Genomic DNA, 18,298 nt, shown 5'->3' on the forward strand with positions numbered 1-18,298 from the left:
GGAGCATCGTCGTTGAAGCCACGCCGATCGTCGCTACCCAGTCGTCGTTCTGCCTCCCACCAAGCCTGTCCCGCCATTGACGTCGCCGAACAGAGGAGAGCGACCACCACGAGGAGCCACCGTCATCTTTTCTCGTCGTCTTCCTTAGAGCCGTCGCCATCGAGGGCCAGCAGAGAGAGAAACGCGAGAGTCAGGGTCACCACTGAGAAGAGACGAAGCTGTGTTCCACGCCGCCGTCGCCACCGATCCACAGCCACCACCGCAAGGGCTCCGCCGCCGTGAAAGAAGTCCGTTGCTGTTACCAGAGTCTGTCGCTGTGGATACCGCCGTTGGAGTCGCTAGGAACCAATGTTGGAGCTGCCTTTGATGATTCTGATGCTGCTACGTAGGTTCTGAGCTGTTTGTTGCTGTTGTCGCCGTTCTGGCCGTTGGAAAACCACCGATGGAGCTCGCTAGAACTGCTCGGAGGTTTCCGTTACTCGTTCTAATTCTGCCCTATTTTAGGAATGTTGCTGCTGCCACTGGAATCACAAACCGAAAACGAGAGGAGGCCATTTTCTCTTGTCGCTTTTGCTGCCATGGAAACTGGTGCTGGAAATTGCTAGCAGAGCTGCTGTGTGTGATAATTTCTGTGAGTTTCAACACTGAGGTAGGGGATTTATTTTTAAAATTTAACGGTTTAAATTCTAGAATGCCTACAAAGTTATTTGGATAAGTGCAAATGGTTAACAATGGTTAAGAATTTCTTAATTGACATGAATGACTTGAAATACATTTGAAATTAGTTAGTTGTTGTGATTATTCTAAGCTGTGATTGAATTTAGATGCTGTTGTGAATAATGATTAATTTAGTATAATTTATTAAATTGAAATATGCCGAGTTAATTATTGAAAAGCTGTCATATGGATAATTGATGAATTGGGTTTGGATTGTTGCTGTGAATGTAATTTTTTTTGTTGTTATGAGAGACTAATTGACATAAATAAGCTTAGTTTGAGGTTATGAAATTTGGATTAAGTTTGATGATGTTTTAGTGTTTCAATTGGAGTATTGAATTTAGGTTATGGATGTGAATGTCTTTGGGCTTTGTTGTGAGTGTTTGAAGCTGTAATTGATATTGGTTTTTCTGATTTTGATGGAATTATTGAAAGGTTCTGATTCTATGTGGTTATGCTGAATTAGTTGAGTTGTGCGGCTGTATTCTGGTTATTTAGAGTAAGTACTTCTTGTTGTTTTTAGTTATCTAATGTATCGGATTGGCTGTGAAATTGACTTGTGACTGGTTAGAATTGGTTTTGGTAGTTGTTAATGTTGGTTCATGATTGATTAGAATTAAGATTGAGAATTGTTAAAAGATTGAAGCTTGATTATTAAATTTATCTTATGAAATTTGAATTTAAAGATAAAAACAGTAACTCTAAAAGTATAAGGATAACTTGTGATAATTGGAAACTATATGGAGCAGAATTTTTGGGTAAACATATTATAAGAGAACTGGAATTATGTAAATACTACATACTCTATGTGTTTCGGTGTCAATATTGCTAAGATTTTGAATTAGTTAGGTGATAAAGTGTTTGGAAAGTGAAAAACTGTTAGTCCGTTGGTTAAAATAATTGATGAAATGGAAGTTATTGATGGATTATGTGGAAATTATTTATGAATTGATCAAATTGAAGTTGGATTGATGAAGTATGTGGAAGTTGCGGATTATGGCTGAATTGTTAACTATTGCGGATTGTTAATTTCTGATTGATTGAGAATTTGTTGTGATAATTATTGAGAAAGGTTGATGAGATGTTGAGAAAAAGGGAACCCATAAGGGTGGTTAAGTCCGAGTTTTAGGGGAGATGCTGTCGAAATTTTATAAAAATCTGAGGTTTTATTTGAGAATTTATTTTAGAAGATTTGAACTTGAAAAATTATATTATTTGAGTTTTATCTAAATAGGAGAAGAATTATACTATTTTGAATTTGGAATTACCAAGGAAAGGTTTATCTTTCAAGTTTGAATTATTTAAGAAAGGAATTATGTTTTGAATTCAATTTAATATGAAAAGAGTTACGTTTTGGGCTTGAAATAAAGAATCAGGAGTTTGGTGAATTTTATAATATTTGAATCCGAATGATAAAGAGAAATGGTTTGAGCTAAGATGTTGTAAAAGTGAAAGATGTGAAGTTTGTATAGTATGATTGAATTTGTATAGTATAATTCAACAGAGAAAGAAAGAGGTACTGCATAAGAATGTGAAAGTGATAATGAATTATGATAATGAGAATGATTATGTGATGATCTGCTGCGTGAAGGCAGTCAGATTGATGGTGGTACGACCACAGAACGTTTTCCAGTGTTACACAGCTATTGAGAGTTGTACCTGCAACTGATAACCTGGGATCACTTGCAGAGGATATTAATTCATACACGGCTAGAATGCCGCACCTGTAAGGCAAGGATTGCTTACAAAGAATATGATTTCATACACGGATGGAATGCCGCCACCTGTAAGGCAGAGTTTGCTTACAGAGGATATGACACATACGTCAGTTAGTGAGAACTGTACCTATACTGACTGGAAAACCATGCCCGTTTCAGCTGCTTCGGGTTACGTCGGGAGCGGGTAGAAACCGACAAATGAGCTCATTACCTGCACTAGGGTTAGACATGCATCATCCTTTTTTGTGCATATGTATTTGATTGTGTTGCTTGTCTTGCTTCTTTGTGATTGTGCTGCTTGTCTTAGTGACTTGCCTGTGTGTTTGATTATATATTTTTGTTGATGCTGTGAACTTAGTAAAGTATTGAGGAATTGTATTTGTGAAATGAGGTTTAGGTATATTATTTATGTTGCTGATTTACTTAGTTATTGCGATGGTTGAGGAATGCTATTTGTAGCTAATGAATTGCCAATGCGGCTGAGATTTTGTTTAAGTAATATGATTTAAAGAAAGGGATTTAAACAGTTTTAAGTAAGTCTTAAGAAATTTTTGAAAAGGTTTGATAAAGAAAACTACATTGGAAACTTGAGTTAATTATTTGTATTTTATTCAATACTTTTACGGCATTCCCATTCCCTACTGAGAACGTGTGGTTTGTTCTCACCCCAAAATCTTTCACCCTTTGAAGCTGCGGGCGATTATAGAGTTTATTTATGAGTTAAGTGTATGAATTAATTTGCTTTCATAGAGTTCCCTCGCCCTTATTACTTAAGATTTTTTATTTTATATTGAGGGATAGGATTTGTATTTGAGTTTTATTTGAAATCTTTTGTATGACCGATATTATTATTAATAATTATGTGATTATTATTGCTTTGAAATGTTTGATATATGATTTTGATAATCAAAAACAAAATTTTTTGGTATTTTCTTAAAAATTGAAACGCGATATCGAACAAAAGGCTCAATATTAAATAGTTAATAAAAGAAATAGGTTAGTAACTCCTTACTTTTGGTATGATCATGACGTACTGGAAGTTGGATCGTTACAGAAGTGATCCCATCATCATGGCAGACAACAATGACAATGACCGCGAGTCTGATCTAGAAAACAGGACGCTGCACAAGAACGCGGACATCACCTCCAAAGACACACCTCAAAATGGAGGAGATAAGCAACCCCCAAATACAGAAATTCTGGATGCCCTACAAGCTCAACAGGAACGTCTCAAACAACTCAAAAAAGAAGCTGAACGCCAGCGCAAAGCCGAGAGGGACCTCCGGAAAGAATTTAGACGACGTCGAGAGTTAGAAGACAAACTCCTAAAGCTTGAAGCTGACCTCAAAGCTAAAACAGTTCAGACCAATTACGATGACAACTCCCATAAAGATCAAGACCCATTCACCAAAGAAGTCATGAAAACAAAAATCCCAAAAGATTTTAAAGCTCCTGATATGATCTTATACGACGGCACATCGGACCCCAGCCACCATTTCAGCAACTTCAGAAGCTGAATGTACCTCACCAACGCCTTGGACGCCCTTCGATGCAAGGCCTTCCCGACCAGCTTAACAAAGACAGCCATAAAGTGGTTCGATAGCTTACCCCCTAGATCCATCATCAGTTTTGACGACCTAGCTAAAAAATTCCTCGCCAGATTCTCCATCCAGAAGGACAAAGCTAAACATGCCTCGAGCCTACTAGGAATTAAGCAGGGAAATCAGGAAAGTCTTCGCAACTACATGGAAATATTCAACAAAGCATGTCTGGAAATACAAAGTCTGCCTACAAAAGTAACCATTATGGGTCTTATAAATGACCTGAAAGAAAGGCCTTTTAGTCACTCCATATCAAAAAAGCATCCAACATCCCTGAACGAAGTACAAGAACGAGCCGAGAAGTATATTAACATGGAGGAGAAATCTCGATTAGGAGGAACTTCAAAACCTGGATTCTCTTACCCCCTTGAGAAAAGGATAAAGAGTCCAAGAAAAAAGAAGATCAACCCAGTGAAAAATCCAGAAAATACCACAGTTACACCCCTCTTCGGGTGTCCGTTTGGATGTTTACCGAGAAATATGCAATACTAAAAAGATCCCGCCACCTCGCTCAATTAAAAGCAAGAAAGGAGGGACAAATCGGACAGAGTACTGCAAATACCATCGAATCTATGGACACTCTACTAACGAATGCTTCGACTTAAAGAACGTCATAGAAAAATTGGCGAGAGAAGGGCGACTAGATCGGTTCTTAGCCAACAAAGCAGATAAGCCAACAAAAAGAAGAAGGGATGAAGAGGTCGGACGAGTTGAACGACCACTTCACACTCCTGAGAGACATGTTCATATGATCAATGGGGATTCGCAGGAGGAGGGATCTCTAAATCATCTCGTAAAAGACACCTTAAAGAGGTATATCATGTTGGGGAAGGAGAGAGGTCATCCGACCTTCCCACTATTACCTTTACCCGAGAAGACGCATCAGGCATCATCCCGAGACATGATGATCCCATGGTCATTACTATCATACTAGCCAATGCAAATCTCCATCTAACTCTAATAGACCAAGGAAGCTCCGCGGATATCTCGTTTAAATCTGCCTTCGACAAACTCGGCCTACAAGATAAAGAGCTCAGAGCGTATCCGAACAGCTTATTCAGATTGGGAGACACTCCAATCCAACCACTAGGATATGTTTCACTACACACGACCTTCGGAAAGGGAGCCCGGTCAAGGACACTCAGCATAGACTACATCGTAGTTGACGTGTGCTCAGCTTATAACGCTTTGATAGGTCGGACAACATTGAACCAGCTCGCCGCAGTAGTCTCGACTCCACATCTATGTATGAAGTTTCCAACCCCAGAAGGGATCGCCACGATAAAAAGAGACCAGAAAATCGCGCGACGCTGTTACAACAAAAGTTTGAACCTTAGAGGCAAAGGAGAAGAGATCAACACTATCGAACTCCGGGGCGTCCTAGCTCACGAGGAACTTCGACCACAACCTGAAGGCGAGACTGAAGAGGTCCAAATTGGCGATGCCCTTAATAAGACGACAAAGGTCGGGATAACCTTAAAAGGAGACCTGAAGGAATCTTTAATACTGTTCATAAAGGATAATGCCGACCTCTTTGCATGGAGGGCTGCAGACATGCCAGGCATAGATCCCAACCTAATATGCCACAAACTTGCGGTGTACCCAGGATCTCGACCAATGCAGCAGAAGCGTAGGAAACTCGGACCGGAAAAATCCCAAGCTGTGGAGGAACAGGTACAAGTATTGCTGGAGGCAGGGTTCATAAGGGAGGTCAAATACCCACTATGGCTAGCCAACGTTGTCTTGGTAAAAAACTCAAACGGAAAGTGGCGGATGTGCACTGACTACACCGATTTCAATAAAGCCTGCCCAAAAGATCCCTACCCATTCCTAAGAATAGATACTCTAGTGGACGCTTCTTCGGGATACAAGTACCTCCCCTTCATGGACGCCTATTCAGGATACATTCAAATCTCGATGTATCCACCCGACCAAGAAAAGACCTCATTCATAACCCCAAAAGAAAATTACTGCTATATCGTCATGCCATTCGGGCTCAAAAACGCAGGAGCTACCTACAAAAGATTGATGAACAAAATCTTTGCAGACCACATTGGGAGACTAATGGAGGTTTACGTAGATGATATGCTGGTAAAAACACAAAATGAGGAAAAACTGTTACCCGACCTCACCAAGGTGTTCGTCACCATCAGAAAGCATGGTATGCGACTTAATCCCGTGAAATGCACCTTTGCGGTAGAAGCTGGCAAAATTCCGGGCTTCATGCTCACGCAAAGGGGAATTGAGGTGAACCCAGATAAATGTTAGGCTATACTCAACATGAAAAGTCCGACATGCGTCAAAGAAGAACAACAGCTCAATGGAAGACTTGCAACCCTGTCCAGGTTTCTAGCCGGGTCAGCCATCAGATCTCTCCCTTTTTACGCCACATTAAGGAAAGGAAAGAGGTTCGAATGGACAACAGAGTGTGAACAAGCCTTCCAGGATTTCAAAAACTTCTTGGGGCAACCACCCATTCTTACCCGACCACAGGAAGGGGAAGTACTCGTATTATACCTTGCAGTAGGAAATCGGGCAATCGCTTTAGCATTAGTTAGAGAAGACGAACATGGGCAGCAAGCCATCTACTTTATCAGCAAAGCGTTACAAGGGGCCGAAATGAACTATCAAAAGATAGAAAAGTTCGCCTACGCGCTCATACTCACTTCTTAACGACTCCGCTCGTACTTTCAAGCGCACACTATCAAGTTTTGGACCAACCAGCCCATAAAGGGCATCCTACAGAAAACAGACTTAGCTGGAAGAATCTTGTAGTGGACGGTCGAGTTGTCCGAATTCGACCTTCAGTATGAAGCTCGGACCACCATCAAATCAGAGTATCTTTCTGACATCATCGCCGAGTACACTGACACCTCGGGAAAGCCCACAAAATGGAATCTCTACGTGGACGGCTCTTCAAACAAAACCGGGAGTGCGCGCAGGTGTAATAATAGAAAGTGAGCAGGGGACCCAAATCGAACTCTGACTAAAATTTGAATTCCCTGCTTCAAATAATCAAGCTGAATACGAGGCATTACTGGCTGGTTTGAGGCTGGCTAAGGAGGTAGGAATCCAAAAACTCACCATCTTCAGTGACTCACAAATAGTTACCTCACAAATAGAAGGGAACTACCAAGCTAAGGATCCCACCATGAAAAAGTACTTGGACAAAACCAGAGAACAGCTCGGACAACTCGGGGAATATGAGGTCCAACATATAGCCCGAGAGCAAAATGCCCGAGTTGATGCCCTTTCAAAGTTAGCCAGCACCAAACCAAGGGGCAATAATAGAAGCCTCATCCAAGAAACGTTGCAAAGCCTATCAATCTCAGAGGGAGAAAAGGTTCTAACCATATCAGGTCAGGATCAAGGGTGGATGACCCCCATAATCAATTACCTCAAGTCAGAGGCACTCCCCGCAGATAAAAAGGAGGCAAAGAGGTTGATACGATAAGCACAGTACTACACTATAGTGGGCGACATCTTATATAGGAGAGGGATTTCAACACCCCTCCCAAAATGTGCAGCGCCTTCAAACGCAAGGGAAGTCCTAGAGGAAGTACACAGTGGCATGTGTTGCAACCACTTGGGGGCACGTGCTCTCTCAAAAAAGGTACTCTGACATGGATTCTTCTGGCCAACTGTTTCGAGGGTTCTGAAACTGTAGATCGATCTCGAACGAGATCTTCTGTGTTGATCGGAGATGACGTGTCCGGCTTTGAATGGAGGCCAGAGCTATCATATCTGACTTGTTGGGCTTGGCTACACTGCTGATGCTTCGTCACCAGAGTGTGGGGGGTACCTGTAAGGGACTCCGATGCTTAAGTTAGCAAGGGTATTAAGTAGGTTTTTAATAGAATCAGAGTATGAGTTATACCTGGGTGCTCCAGTGTATTTATAGTAGTGTGGGCTAACCTTTCTGATAAGATAAGTTAGTTATCTTATCTTATCTTATCTTATTTTGGGTGAAGTCAGCTTATCTTCAAGGGAACCACCTTTATCTCTATAGGCTTAGATTGCCTTTGGATTTGGGTCGTGTTCCTCTATTTGGGCCCTTTATTGGGCTTTCCTGTTGATTTGGCCGATCTCTTTAAGAAGAGATCGGATAGTCAGACCTGAAGAGGTCGGTTGCCATGTCGCTAAACATCCCGGATCGGACAGCTCGACCAGGGTATGAGCAGTGCCCCTGCTTGAGCTCGGTCTACTGCTTTGAGGTCGAGTTTTTTGACTTCGAACTTTTTATGGCGAAGCCGAACTCGAGCACTTTTGTCGATTCCTTTCTTTGTTGAGCTTTTTGAATGTAGAACGTTTTCCTCTAAAAACGCGCGCTTTTGTATTAGTGCTTCGTTCTAGGGAACGTGCGAGGGTTTAATACCTTCATTAATTGGTATTAATTGCCCTGTTTCTCTTGGCTTTATTTTGAATTTTGCTTCCTCAGAAAAATGGTTTCTCTTCTTCCTTTTTCTTTGTAACTCCTTCGTTCTCTCTATCTCTGTCTTTTCTTGCGTTGCGGTATCTTCTAGTGATCCAGTGATTCCTTCCTTTCTACTTTTTCCGGAACTTCTCATTTCTCCAGGTTAGTTCCATTTTGCAATTACTTTTCTCTTTCGTTGCTTTGGCTTTGGTTTTGTGGTGAAGTTTTGATTTTGCTTGGAGAAAGTTTGGATCTTTCTGTTTTTGTTGCGCCTAATTGCTGTTGCATTGTGTGTTCTGGGAGTTCTTCGTCTTTCGTATGAACTTTTTCCCTTTTCCTGTTGCTTGATGCTTTTAGGGCTTTTGTATGTTATCACCGTTTCTGCTTGTGCTTTCGATGATGGTTTTTGTTTGATTCTGAAAAAGGTTGTGTCTTTGATGATTTTCTACTTGGCATTTTTGATGTCGACAATGCTTTTTGTTGATAGACTGTAGAAAGATAGTGGCTTAGATGACTTTTGTGTTTTTACTTCCCTTTTTCAAAACGTTTGTCTACTTGAAATCTTCTTTTCTTGTTTGGGAAATGCCGGGACGTAAGCTGTAGATTTTTCCTGAAATCTTTCTTTGCCACTGCCTCCAAAGGATGCCCCAGGACGTTGGTTTGAGTCTTGGGGTTTTCCTTTTCTATCTGTATCATATTAGTCGAGTTGCTTTGCCCCTCCTACGAGATGTTTTTTAGCGATCCAATCTTCTTTTCTTTTTGTAGGATTACTTGGCCTCATGTCTTCTCGCAATAACGTTGTAGAGATGTCTTCCAAAGTTCCCGAGGGGATGTCCAATTGGCTAGACTCCCTTGTCCTAATGTGTGTCTCTGTCGTGGACGCTGAATTTTGTGTAGAGCTGAGGAAACGTCATAGGATTTGTGGTAACAGTGCTCGGGAGAGGAATTATGATCTTGTAGCTCCTGACTCTGATGAGAGGGCTTGTTTTCCTACTTCGGTCGAGGGGGAGCGTCCCTTCTTCTATGCCTATGAATATTTCTTCAGCCAGTTGGACGTTACTTTTCCTTTTACTGCTTTCGAGACCGACTTGTTGTGGTCATGTAACATTGCTCCATCCTAGCTTCATCCGAATTCCTGGGGTTTTATCAAGATATTTCAACTGCTTTGCCAAGAGTTAGGCATAACACCTTCTCAAACTCTTTTCCTCTATCTTTTTGTCTCGGCCAAGCCTGGAGGTTCTTCCAAAAAGAAAGCTTCCTGGGTTTCTTTCAGATCGGCCCAGGGGCATAAAGTTTTTGCCATGTATGATGAGTCTTTTAAAGATTTTAAGAATTATTTCTTCCGAGTCTGTGCTGTTGAGGGGGTCCGCCCCTTTTTTCTTGATGAGAATGACGAGTCTGCTTTTCCTCTAGAGTGGCAAAAGAATGTGAGAGTGCCTCGTTATACATGGGAGATGCTTAATGAGGTTGAGCGGGCTTTTGTGGTTGTTCTTGAAGATTTGTGGGGGGAACCACCCCATCTGGATACAAAAAGATTTTTGAGTGATCCATCTTTGGTTCGAATTGCTTTGGGTACTGTCTGACTTGTTTCTTATACTTGTTTCTTAGTTTTGCTTCTCCTAGGTTGTAACTCATCATTATGGTTGATTCTGTATTTTCAGAGATGTTAAAAAACAATGATTCCATGAAGGCCTACAAGAAGGCGAAGAAGGCTGCTGCTGCTCAAAATATCTCGGCCAAGGCGGCCAGAGAGGGATCTTCTCAAGTTCCACTGAAGCCGCCTGTGCCGAGTTCTCCTGGGCCGAGGAAGGTGATCCCCACTACTCGAGTTCGTCTGACTGATCCTCCACAGACTTCTGCCACTACTTCTGGTGATCTTCTCAACAAGAAGCAAAAAACAATTGAGGCGTTTAACCTTGACGCCCCTGATTTTAATGCAATCGAGTTCGTAGATCAGCTAATCGGTCCCTACGGTGCCCTCCCCATGGATGATGTATCAATCCTTCGCCATCTGGATTTTATGACCCGAAATAGTGTTAAAATGGCATATGTGGGGGCTGCCCTGTATCGACCTGCTCAGAATCTTCCTCTCCATGCCACCAAAGAATTTATGGAGGAGGCTAAACAGGAGTTCGATCGGATGAATGGCCTGAAGGAAGAGCTTGAGGTAAAGGTAGCCAAGTTGGAGAAGGATCTGGAGAACGAAAAGGCGAGTTCCCTTGCTCTGGCGGCTTCTGTGCGGTTGTCCGAGGACACGGCATTGAGGCATAAGGACAGTTACGTTACATCTTATCGGGAGGTGGTGCATCTGAGGGAGGAGCTAGAGTCTGCCCGAGTAGACTATTCCGAGCTCCAAGGTCACCTCGTCGGTAGCGTGAACGCTGCCTATGATAATTTAAAAGAGCAAGTTCAAGTTCTTGCTCCTGAGGTTGACCTTACTCTCTTTAGCTTGGACAATGTTGTGAGGGATGGTAAGATTGTCCCCAACGACCAAGATGATGATGATGTTGATCCTCCCCCTGTGCTTTGAGGTTGGTCATTCTGTTTCTGATCCGAACTATCAGATTTTGAACCGGGATGATGGTACCGTGGATGCTGTGCCTCTCCAAGCTCGCCCTCCTTCATCCCAGACTGATGTTGCTAAAAAGTCTTCTAATCTTTAGTTGAGTTTTCTTTAGATATTTGCGTAGTTGGCCCGGCTTGTGGGTTTTAAAACTCTTTATTTTGTATAGTTGAATATTTTGTTGACTGCTGGTACTCCTTTTGGTTGCTTGTTTAGCAACTTTTGTTTTAAAAAACAAGTAGCTTTCAAGCTTTTGGGCTTGACCCTAAAGCTTTATAATATTGTATTCTATAGCATGCTTGTTTACACTTGTCTTGGCACCTTTCTGGGTTTTTAGAATAATGGAGCCTTGCTGCTCGGCCTCTTTGAACTACTTTGTACTTGGAGGTTGTAGATGCGTGGATCCAATTCGTATTTCGGTTTGCTTGCTCTTACTTGTATTTATCCATAACCGATTTCTTTACGTCGTCCTCTTTCTAAGTTATTTTTGTAATCCTCTTTCTTGGACCTTTGTTAGGTCTCTTTCAGGGACTACTTTTATAACTTTTCATAGGAGTCGACTTCTTTACGTCGTCCTCTTTCTAAGTTATTTTTGTAATCCTCTTTCTTGGACCCTTGTCAGGTCTCTTTCAGGGATTACTTCTATAACTTTTCGTAGGAGGTCGACTTCTTTACGTCGTCCTCTTTCTAAGTTATTTTTGTAATCCTCTTTCTTGGACCCTTGTCAGGACTCTTTCAGGGATTACTTTTATAACTTGTTTTGTTTTGGGCCGACTTTGTCATGTCGGGCCCTTCTAAGTTATTTTTGTAATCCTCTTTCTTGGACCTTTGTCAGGTCTCTTTCAGGGATTACTTTTATAACTTGTTTTTCATAGAAAACCGACTTCGTCGTGTCGATCTTTTCTAAGTTATAGCAATTCCTCTTTTATAGGGTTGGCCAGACCTCTTTCCAGGGATTTGCTGATAACTTGGGTTGACTTGGTCCGACTTCTAAACGTCGGCCAGTCTTTAAGTTATTATTTAGAAATCCATAAGACCTCGTCAGGTTCTTTTTCTGGATCACTTTTGATAATTTCTTGCATTATTCTGCTTTCATCTTTGCCGATTTGCAGAAAGTGGTTTCTATCTTTATTTGGTCGACCTTTAAATGAATCACACTTTCATCTCTATTGGTCTTTATCGTGATCGTGCTGTGAATCTGTTTTTCACTTTCTGCCGATCTGTCGCTTTATAATCGGGCGATAAATGCTTTAGATTAATGCATCTTGAGAATTTGTAGAATATCTAAAATTCATTTTATTCAAAGAAAAACTGCAAATATATACATGTGGGAATTTTTCATCCCTGTAAGTCAGATAGTTTTGTAGGTCTTAGTTTGGTACCTCATTAAAAAATCTTTTCAGGAAAAAGAGTGTACCTTATACCAAGATCCTTTATTATTCCTAACTATAGTACATTCTTAAGTTGCAGGCGTGCCACGATATGGGGAGCTCTTGTCCATCGAGTTCAGACAGTCTGTAGTAGCCCTTCCCAAGTACTCCTATGACTCGGTAGGGTCCTTTCCAGTTTGCTGCTAGCTTTCCTTCTCCCGGTCGAGTTGTTCTGATATCATTTCGGATTAGAGTGAGGTCATTTTCCGTGAAGCCTCGCGGCACTACCTTTTGATTATATCTCGAAGCCATTCGACGTTTTAGTGCTTCTTCCCTGATCCGAGCTCTTTCTTGGACTTCTGGGAGTAGGTCGAGTTCTTCCCTTTGCAGTTGGGAGTTGGCTTCTTCATTGTAGTGTACTACTCTATGTGACCCTTCCTCAATTTCTACCGGGATCATTTCCTCCACTCCATAGGCTAGTCGGAAGTGTGATTCCTTTGTGGTAGAGTGTGGTGTTGTCCGATATGCCCATAGGACTTGTGGGAGTTCCTCAGCCCAAGCTCCCTTTGCATCCTGTAATCTCCGTTTTAACCCGGCCAATATGACTTTGTTGGCTGCTTCAGCCTGTCCATTGGCTTGGGGATGTTCGATGGAGGTGAACTAGTGTTTTATATTCAGATCGGCTGCTAATTTTCTGAAACCTGCATCTGTGAATTGGGCATTGTCTGTGGTGATGGAGTATGGGACCCCAAACCTTGTGATAATGTTTCTATATAGGAATTTTTGACTTCTTTGGGCAGTAGCATTAGCTAGGGGTTCTGCCTCAATCTACCTTGTAAAATAATCTACCACTACTATGAGGAAATTAACTTGTCCCGATCCCTGAGGAAAGGGTCCGAGAAGGTCGAGTCCCCATTTTGCAAATGGCCAAGGTGAAGTTACGCTGATGAGCTCTTCTGGCGGGGCGATGTGAAAGTTGGCATGTCTCTGGCATGGTGGACATGTCTTTACAAACTCTGTAGCTTCCTTTTGTAGAGTTGGCCAATAAAATCCCGCCCAGAGTACTTTTTTGGTGAGGGCTTGTGCTACGAGATGATTACCACAGATGCCACTATGTACTTCCTCTAAAACTTCCCTTGTGTGGGGGGTCGGCACACATTTTAATAGTGGTATTGAAATCCCTCTTTTATACAGGGTGTTATTTATGATAGTATAGTATTGAGTCTCCCGTTTTAAACTCTTTGCCTCCTTTTCATCTGTGGGGAGTGCTTCTGTTTTGAGGTAGTTAATTATGGGGGTCATCGATCCTTGATCCCGACCTGTTATGGCTAGGACTTTTTCTTCTTCCGAGATTGACGGGTTTTGGAGTATTTCCTGGACGAGGCTTCTATTGTTGCCCCCTGGTTTGGTGCTGGCTAGTTTTGAGAGTGCGTCAGCTCGGGCATTTTGTTCGCGGGGTATGTGGCAGATCTTATATTCCCCGAGTTGTCCGAGCTGTTCCTTGGTTTTATCCAAATACTTTTTCATGGTGGGATCTTTGGCTTGGTAGCTCCCTGTTATTTGTGAGGTGACTACTTGTGAATCGCTGAAGATGTTGAGTTTTTGAGCTCCAACCTCCTTAGCCAGTTTCAAACCAGCTAGTAATGCTTCATATTCCGCCTGGTTGTTTGAGGCCGGGAATCCAAATTTGAGGGAGAGCTCAACTTGGGTTCCTTGGTTGCTTTCTATTATCACACCTGCGCCGCTTTCAGTCTTATTCGAAGAATCGTCCACGTAGAGATTCCATTCTGTGGGGGTTTCCAGGGTATCTGTGAATTCTGCGATGAAGTCGGCCAAGTACTGTGATTTGATGGCTGTCCGAGCTTCATATTGAAGGTCAAACTCGGATAACTCGACTGCCCATTGTAAAATTCTACCTGATAGATCTGTTTTCTGCAGTATCCCTTTTATGGGCTGGTCGGTTCGAACCTTAATAGTGTGAGCCTGGAAGTACGGGCAAAGTCGTCGAGATGTTAGTATGAGAGTATAGGAAAACTTTTCTATTTTTTGGTAGTTCAGCTCGGATCCCTGCAGCGCTTTACTAATGAAGTAGACGGGTTGTTACCCACTTTCGTTTTCTCTGACTAGTGCTGAGGCTATTGCCCGACTTCCTACCGCGAGGTATAATATGAGTGGTTCTCCTTCTCGTGGCTGAGATAGAATAGGTGGCCGTCCCAAGAATTATTTGAATTCTTCGAAGGCTTGCTCACATTCTGTTGTCCATTCGAACTTCTTTCCTTTCCTTAAAGTAGCATAGAAGGGGAGAGATCTTATCGCTGCTTCTGCTAAGAATCTGGATAAGGCTGCCAATCTCCCGTTGAGTTGCTACACTTTCTTGACACAGGTTGGGCTATTCATCTTGAGTATAGCTTGACATTTATCCGGATTTGCTTCAATTCCTCTTTGTGTGAGCATAAAGCCCAAGAATTTGCCTGCTTCTACTGCGAAGGTGCATTTTGCAGGATTGAGTCGCATGTCATGCTTCCTTATGGTGTCGAACACCTGGGCTAGGTCGGACAACAATGTCTCTTCACTTTGTGTCTTTATCAACATATCGTCTACATAGACTTCCATAAATTTTCTGATGTGATCTGAAAAGACTTTATTCATCAGCCTTTTGTAAGTAGCTCCCGCATTCTTGAGACTGAAAGGCATCACTATGTAGCAGTAATTTGCTTTTGGTGTTAAAAACGAGGTCTTTTCTTGATCTGGTGGGTACATGGGAATTTGATTATATCCGGAATATGCGTCCATAAATGAGAGGTATTTATATCCGGATGAGGCGTCCACTAGGGCATCGATACTTGGGAGTGGATAAGGATCTTTTGGGCAGGCTTTGTTGAGATCTGTATAGTCGGTGCACATTCGCCACTTCCCATTTGATTTTTTCACCAAGACGACGTTAGCTAGCCATAGTGGGTACTTGACTTCACTTATGAATCCTGCCTCCAGTAGTGCTTGTACCTGTTCTTCCACAGCTCGGGATCGTTCTGGCCCAAGTTTTCTTCGTCTCTACTGTACCGGCCAAGATCCTGGATAGACCGCCAACTTGTAAAAAATTAGCTTGGGGTCTATACCTGTCATGTCTGTTGCTTTCCATGCAAAAAGATTGACATTATCTCGTAAGAACTATACTAGTAATTCTATTGCGTTTCCTTTCAGGATCGTGCCAATATTAGTTATTTTGTCTAAGGTGTCTCCGATCTAAACTTTCTCTACTTCTCCTTCAGGCTGTGGACGGAGTTCTTCTTGTCTCTGAACTCCCCCAAGCTCAATTGTAAGGAACTCTTCTCCTCTTTCTCTGAGGTTTAGACTTTCGTTATAACAACGGCGTGCCATCTTTTGATCTGCTCTTATCGTAGTTATCCCTTCTGTAGTTGGGAATTTAATGCATAGATGTGGAGTCGAGACTATTGCGCCGAGTTGATTTAGTGTTGTCCGACCTATTAGGGCATTGTAGGCTGAGCTCACGTCGACCATAATGTAGTCTATCTTGAGTGTTCTGGATTGGTTCCCTTTTCCGTTGTATGTAGTGACACGTATCCCAGTGGTTGTACTGGGGTATCTCCCAGTCCGAACAGGCTATTCGGGTATGCTCTAAGCTCCTTTTCTTCTAAGCCGAGTTTGTCGAAGGCAGTTTTGAATAAGATATCGGCAGAACTCCCTTGGTCTATTAATGTGCGGTGGAGATTGGCATTTGCCAGTATGATGGTGATGACCATCGGATCAACGTGTCCTGAGATGATACCGGATGTGTCTTCTTTGGTGAACGTGATTGCAGGGATGTTGGGTGCTTCCTTCTTTCCTTCGACATGATATACTTCTTTGAGGTATCTTTTATGGGATGATTTGGAGATTCCACCTCCTGCAAATCCTCCGTGTAACATATGGACATGTCTTTCTGACGTACGAGGTGATCGCTCAGCTCGTCCGACATTTTCATCTCTTCGTCTTTTTCTTTGTTCATCATCTCGGGTGGCTAGATACCGATTTAGTTTTCCTTCCCTTACTAACTTTTCTATGATGTTTTTTAAGTCGAAGCACTCGTTGGTGGAATGTCTTCGGACCCGATGATATTCGCAGTATTCGTTCCGATTTCCTCCTCCTCTTTTGCCTTTGAGTGGTCGAGCTGGGGGTATTTTTTCTGTGTTACAGACTTCTTTGTAAATATCCACAAGGGACACCCGAAGAGGGGTGTAATTATGATACTTTTTGATTTTTTCGCCCGTTCGATCTTCTTTCTTATTGGATTCTTTATCTTTATCTCGATAGGTGAAACTGGATTTCGAGGTTTCTCCAAGTCGGGAATTTTCTTCCATGTTGATGTACTTCTCTGGCCGCTCTTGTACCTCATCTAGGGATGTGAGATATTTCTTTGATATAGATTGGCTGAAGGGTCCTTCTCGTAGGCCATTGATGAGGCCCATAACGGCAGCCTCTGTTGGTAAGCTTTGTATGTCTAGGCACGTTTTGTTGAATCTTTCCATGTAGTTGCGAAGACTTTCCCGATCTCCTTGCTTGATACCTAGTAGACTGGGGGCGTGCTTAGCCTTGTCTTTTTTGGATGGAGAATCTGGCCAGGAATTTTTTGGCCAGGTCGTCAAAGTTAGAGATGGACTTTGGAGGTAGGTTGTCGAACCATCTAATTGCTGTCTTCGTGAGAGTCGTTGGAAAAGCTTTGCAGCGAATGGCGTCTGAGGCGTCGGTGAGGTACATTCTGCTTCTGAAGTTGCTGAGGTGATGGTTGGGATCTGTAGTGCCATCATATAAAGTCATATCCGGAAGTTTGAAGTCTTTAGGGATTTTAGTCTTCATGATTTCCCTAGTGAATGGATCTTGATCCTTGCGAGAGTTATCCTCAGGGATGGTCCGGGTAGTCTTTGCTTTGAGATCGGCTTCAAGTTGTAGAAGTTTATCTTCTAATTCTCGACGTCGCCTTACCTCTCTTTGTAGATCCTTGCCGACTTCTTGCTGGTACTGGCTTTCTTTTTCGAGTTGCTTTAGGCAATCTTGAAGTGCTTCTATTACTCCCGGATGTGATGAGTTTTTGTCTCCGTTAGATTCCGGAGTTTCCTTTGGTATGGCACCCGTATTTTTGTGCTGCGTTCTGTCCTCTAAATCTGAGTTATGATCGTTATCCTGTTCATCCGCCATGGTGATGGGATGACTTCCAGGTTCCCCAGCAACGGCGCCAATGTTCTGAGGGTTACTGATGCCAAGGCATCTTAGGCTAGTTTCACTAGCATTTTTTCTGTTATTTTTAGTTGTTTTATGCATTTTCTTGAGCCTTAAGTAATCATTTGGGCCAAATAGTCATGCTTGTCTTAAATCATTCAAACATGAAGATTTTGATGCAAATTCCATGAGTTTTTAGTTATATTCCTTGAATGCTATGAATGAAAGATTTCTCATGAAATTTTGTAAGACTTTGATGCAGTTGTTTGGATGATTTCAGGGAAGAAGAGGCTAGGCAAGGAAGCAACAAAATCAATAAAGGAAGCTTGAATATCACATGTGGAGTTTAAGTTCCAGTTTAAGCTTAAACTGGAGCTTAAACGCCAAAACCATGAGAGCTAAGGAAATGCTGAAAGTGGCGTTTAACCTCCAGTTTAACCTTAAACTGGAAGTTAAACGCCAGAAATGGGAAATGCACCAGGGAGCCATTTCCACGTTTAAGCTCCAGTTTAACCTTAAACTGGAGCTTAAACGTGTTCGACTATTTTTTCTCCTCCAGGGTTGCTTTCTCATTTCCACGTTTAAGCTTCAGTTTAACCTTAAACTGAAGCTTAAACGTGTTCGACCTTGTGCCTCCAGGGAGTGCCAGCGTTTAAGCTCCAATTTAAGCTTAAACTGGAGCTTAAACGTGGAAATGCTCC

At 42.3% G+C, this 18,298-nt stretch overlaps 1 protein-coding gene across 1 annotated transcript in view; it reads right to left on the minus strand.

The window, feature by feature from the left end:
• Nucleotides 1-164, minus strand: part of LOC110271079 — a 616-nt gene extending 452 nt beyond the window's left edge. The window contains exon 1 of the mRNA XM_021121187.1: nt 1-164. This exon is cut by the window's left edge and continues 1 nt beyond it. Coding sequence (XP_020976846.1) covers nt 1-160 — 160 coding nt within the window. The 5' untranslated portion in view covers nt 161-164.

Source organism: Arachis ipaensis, chromosome B04, assembly GCF_000816755.2.
Source record: "Arachis ipaensis cultivar K30076 chromosome B04, Araip1.1, whole genome shotgun sequence".
Lineage (NCBI taxonomy): Eukaryota > Viridiplantae > Streptophyta > Magnoliopsida > Fabales > Fabaceae > Arachis > Arachis ipaensis.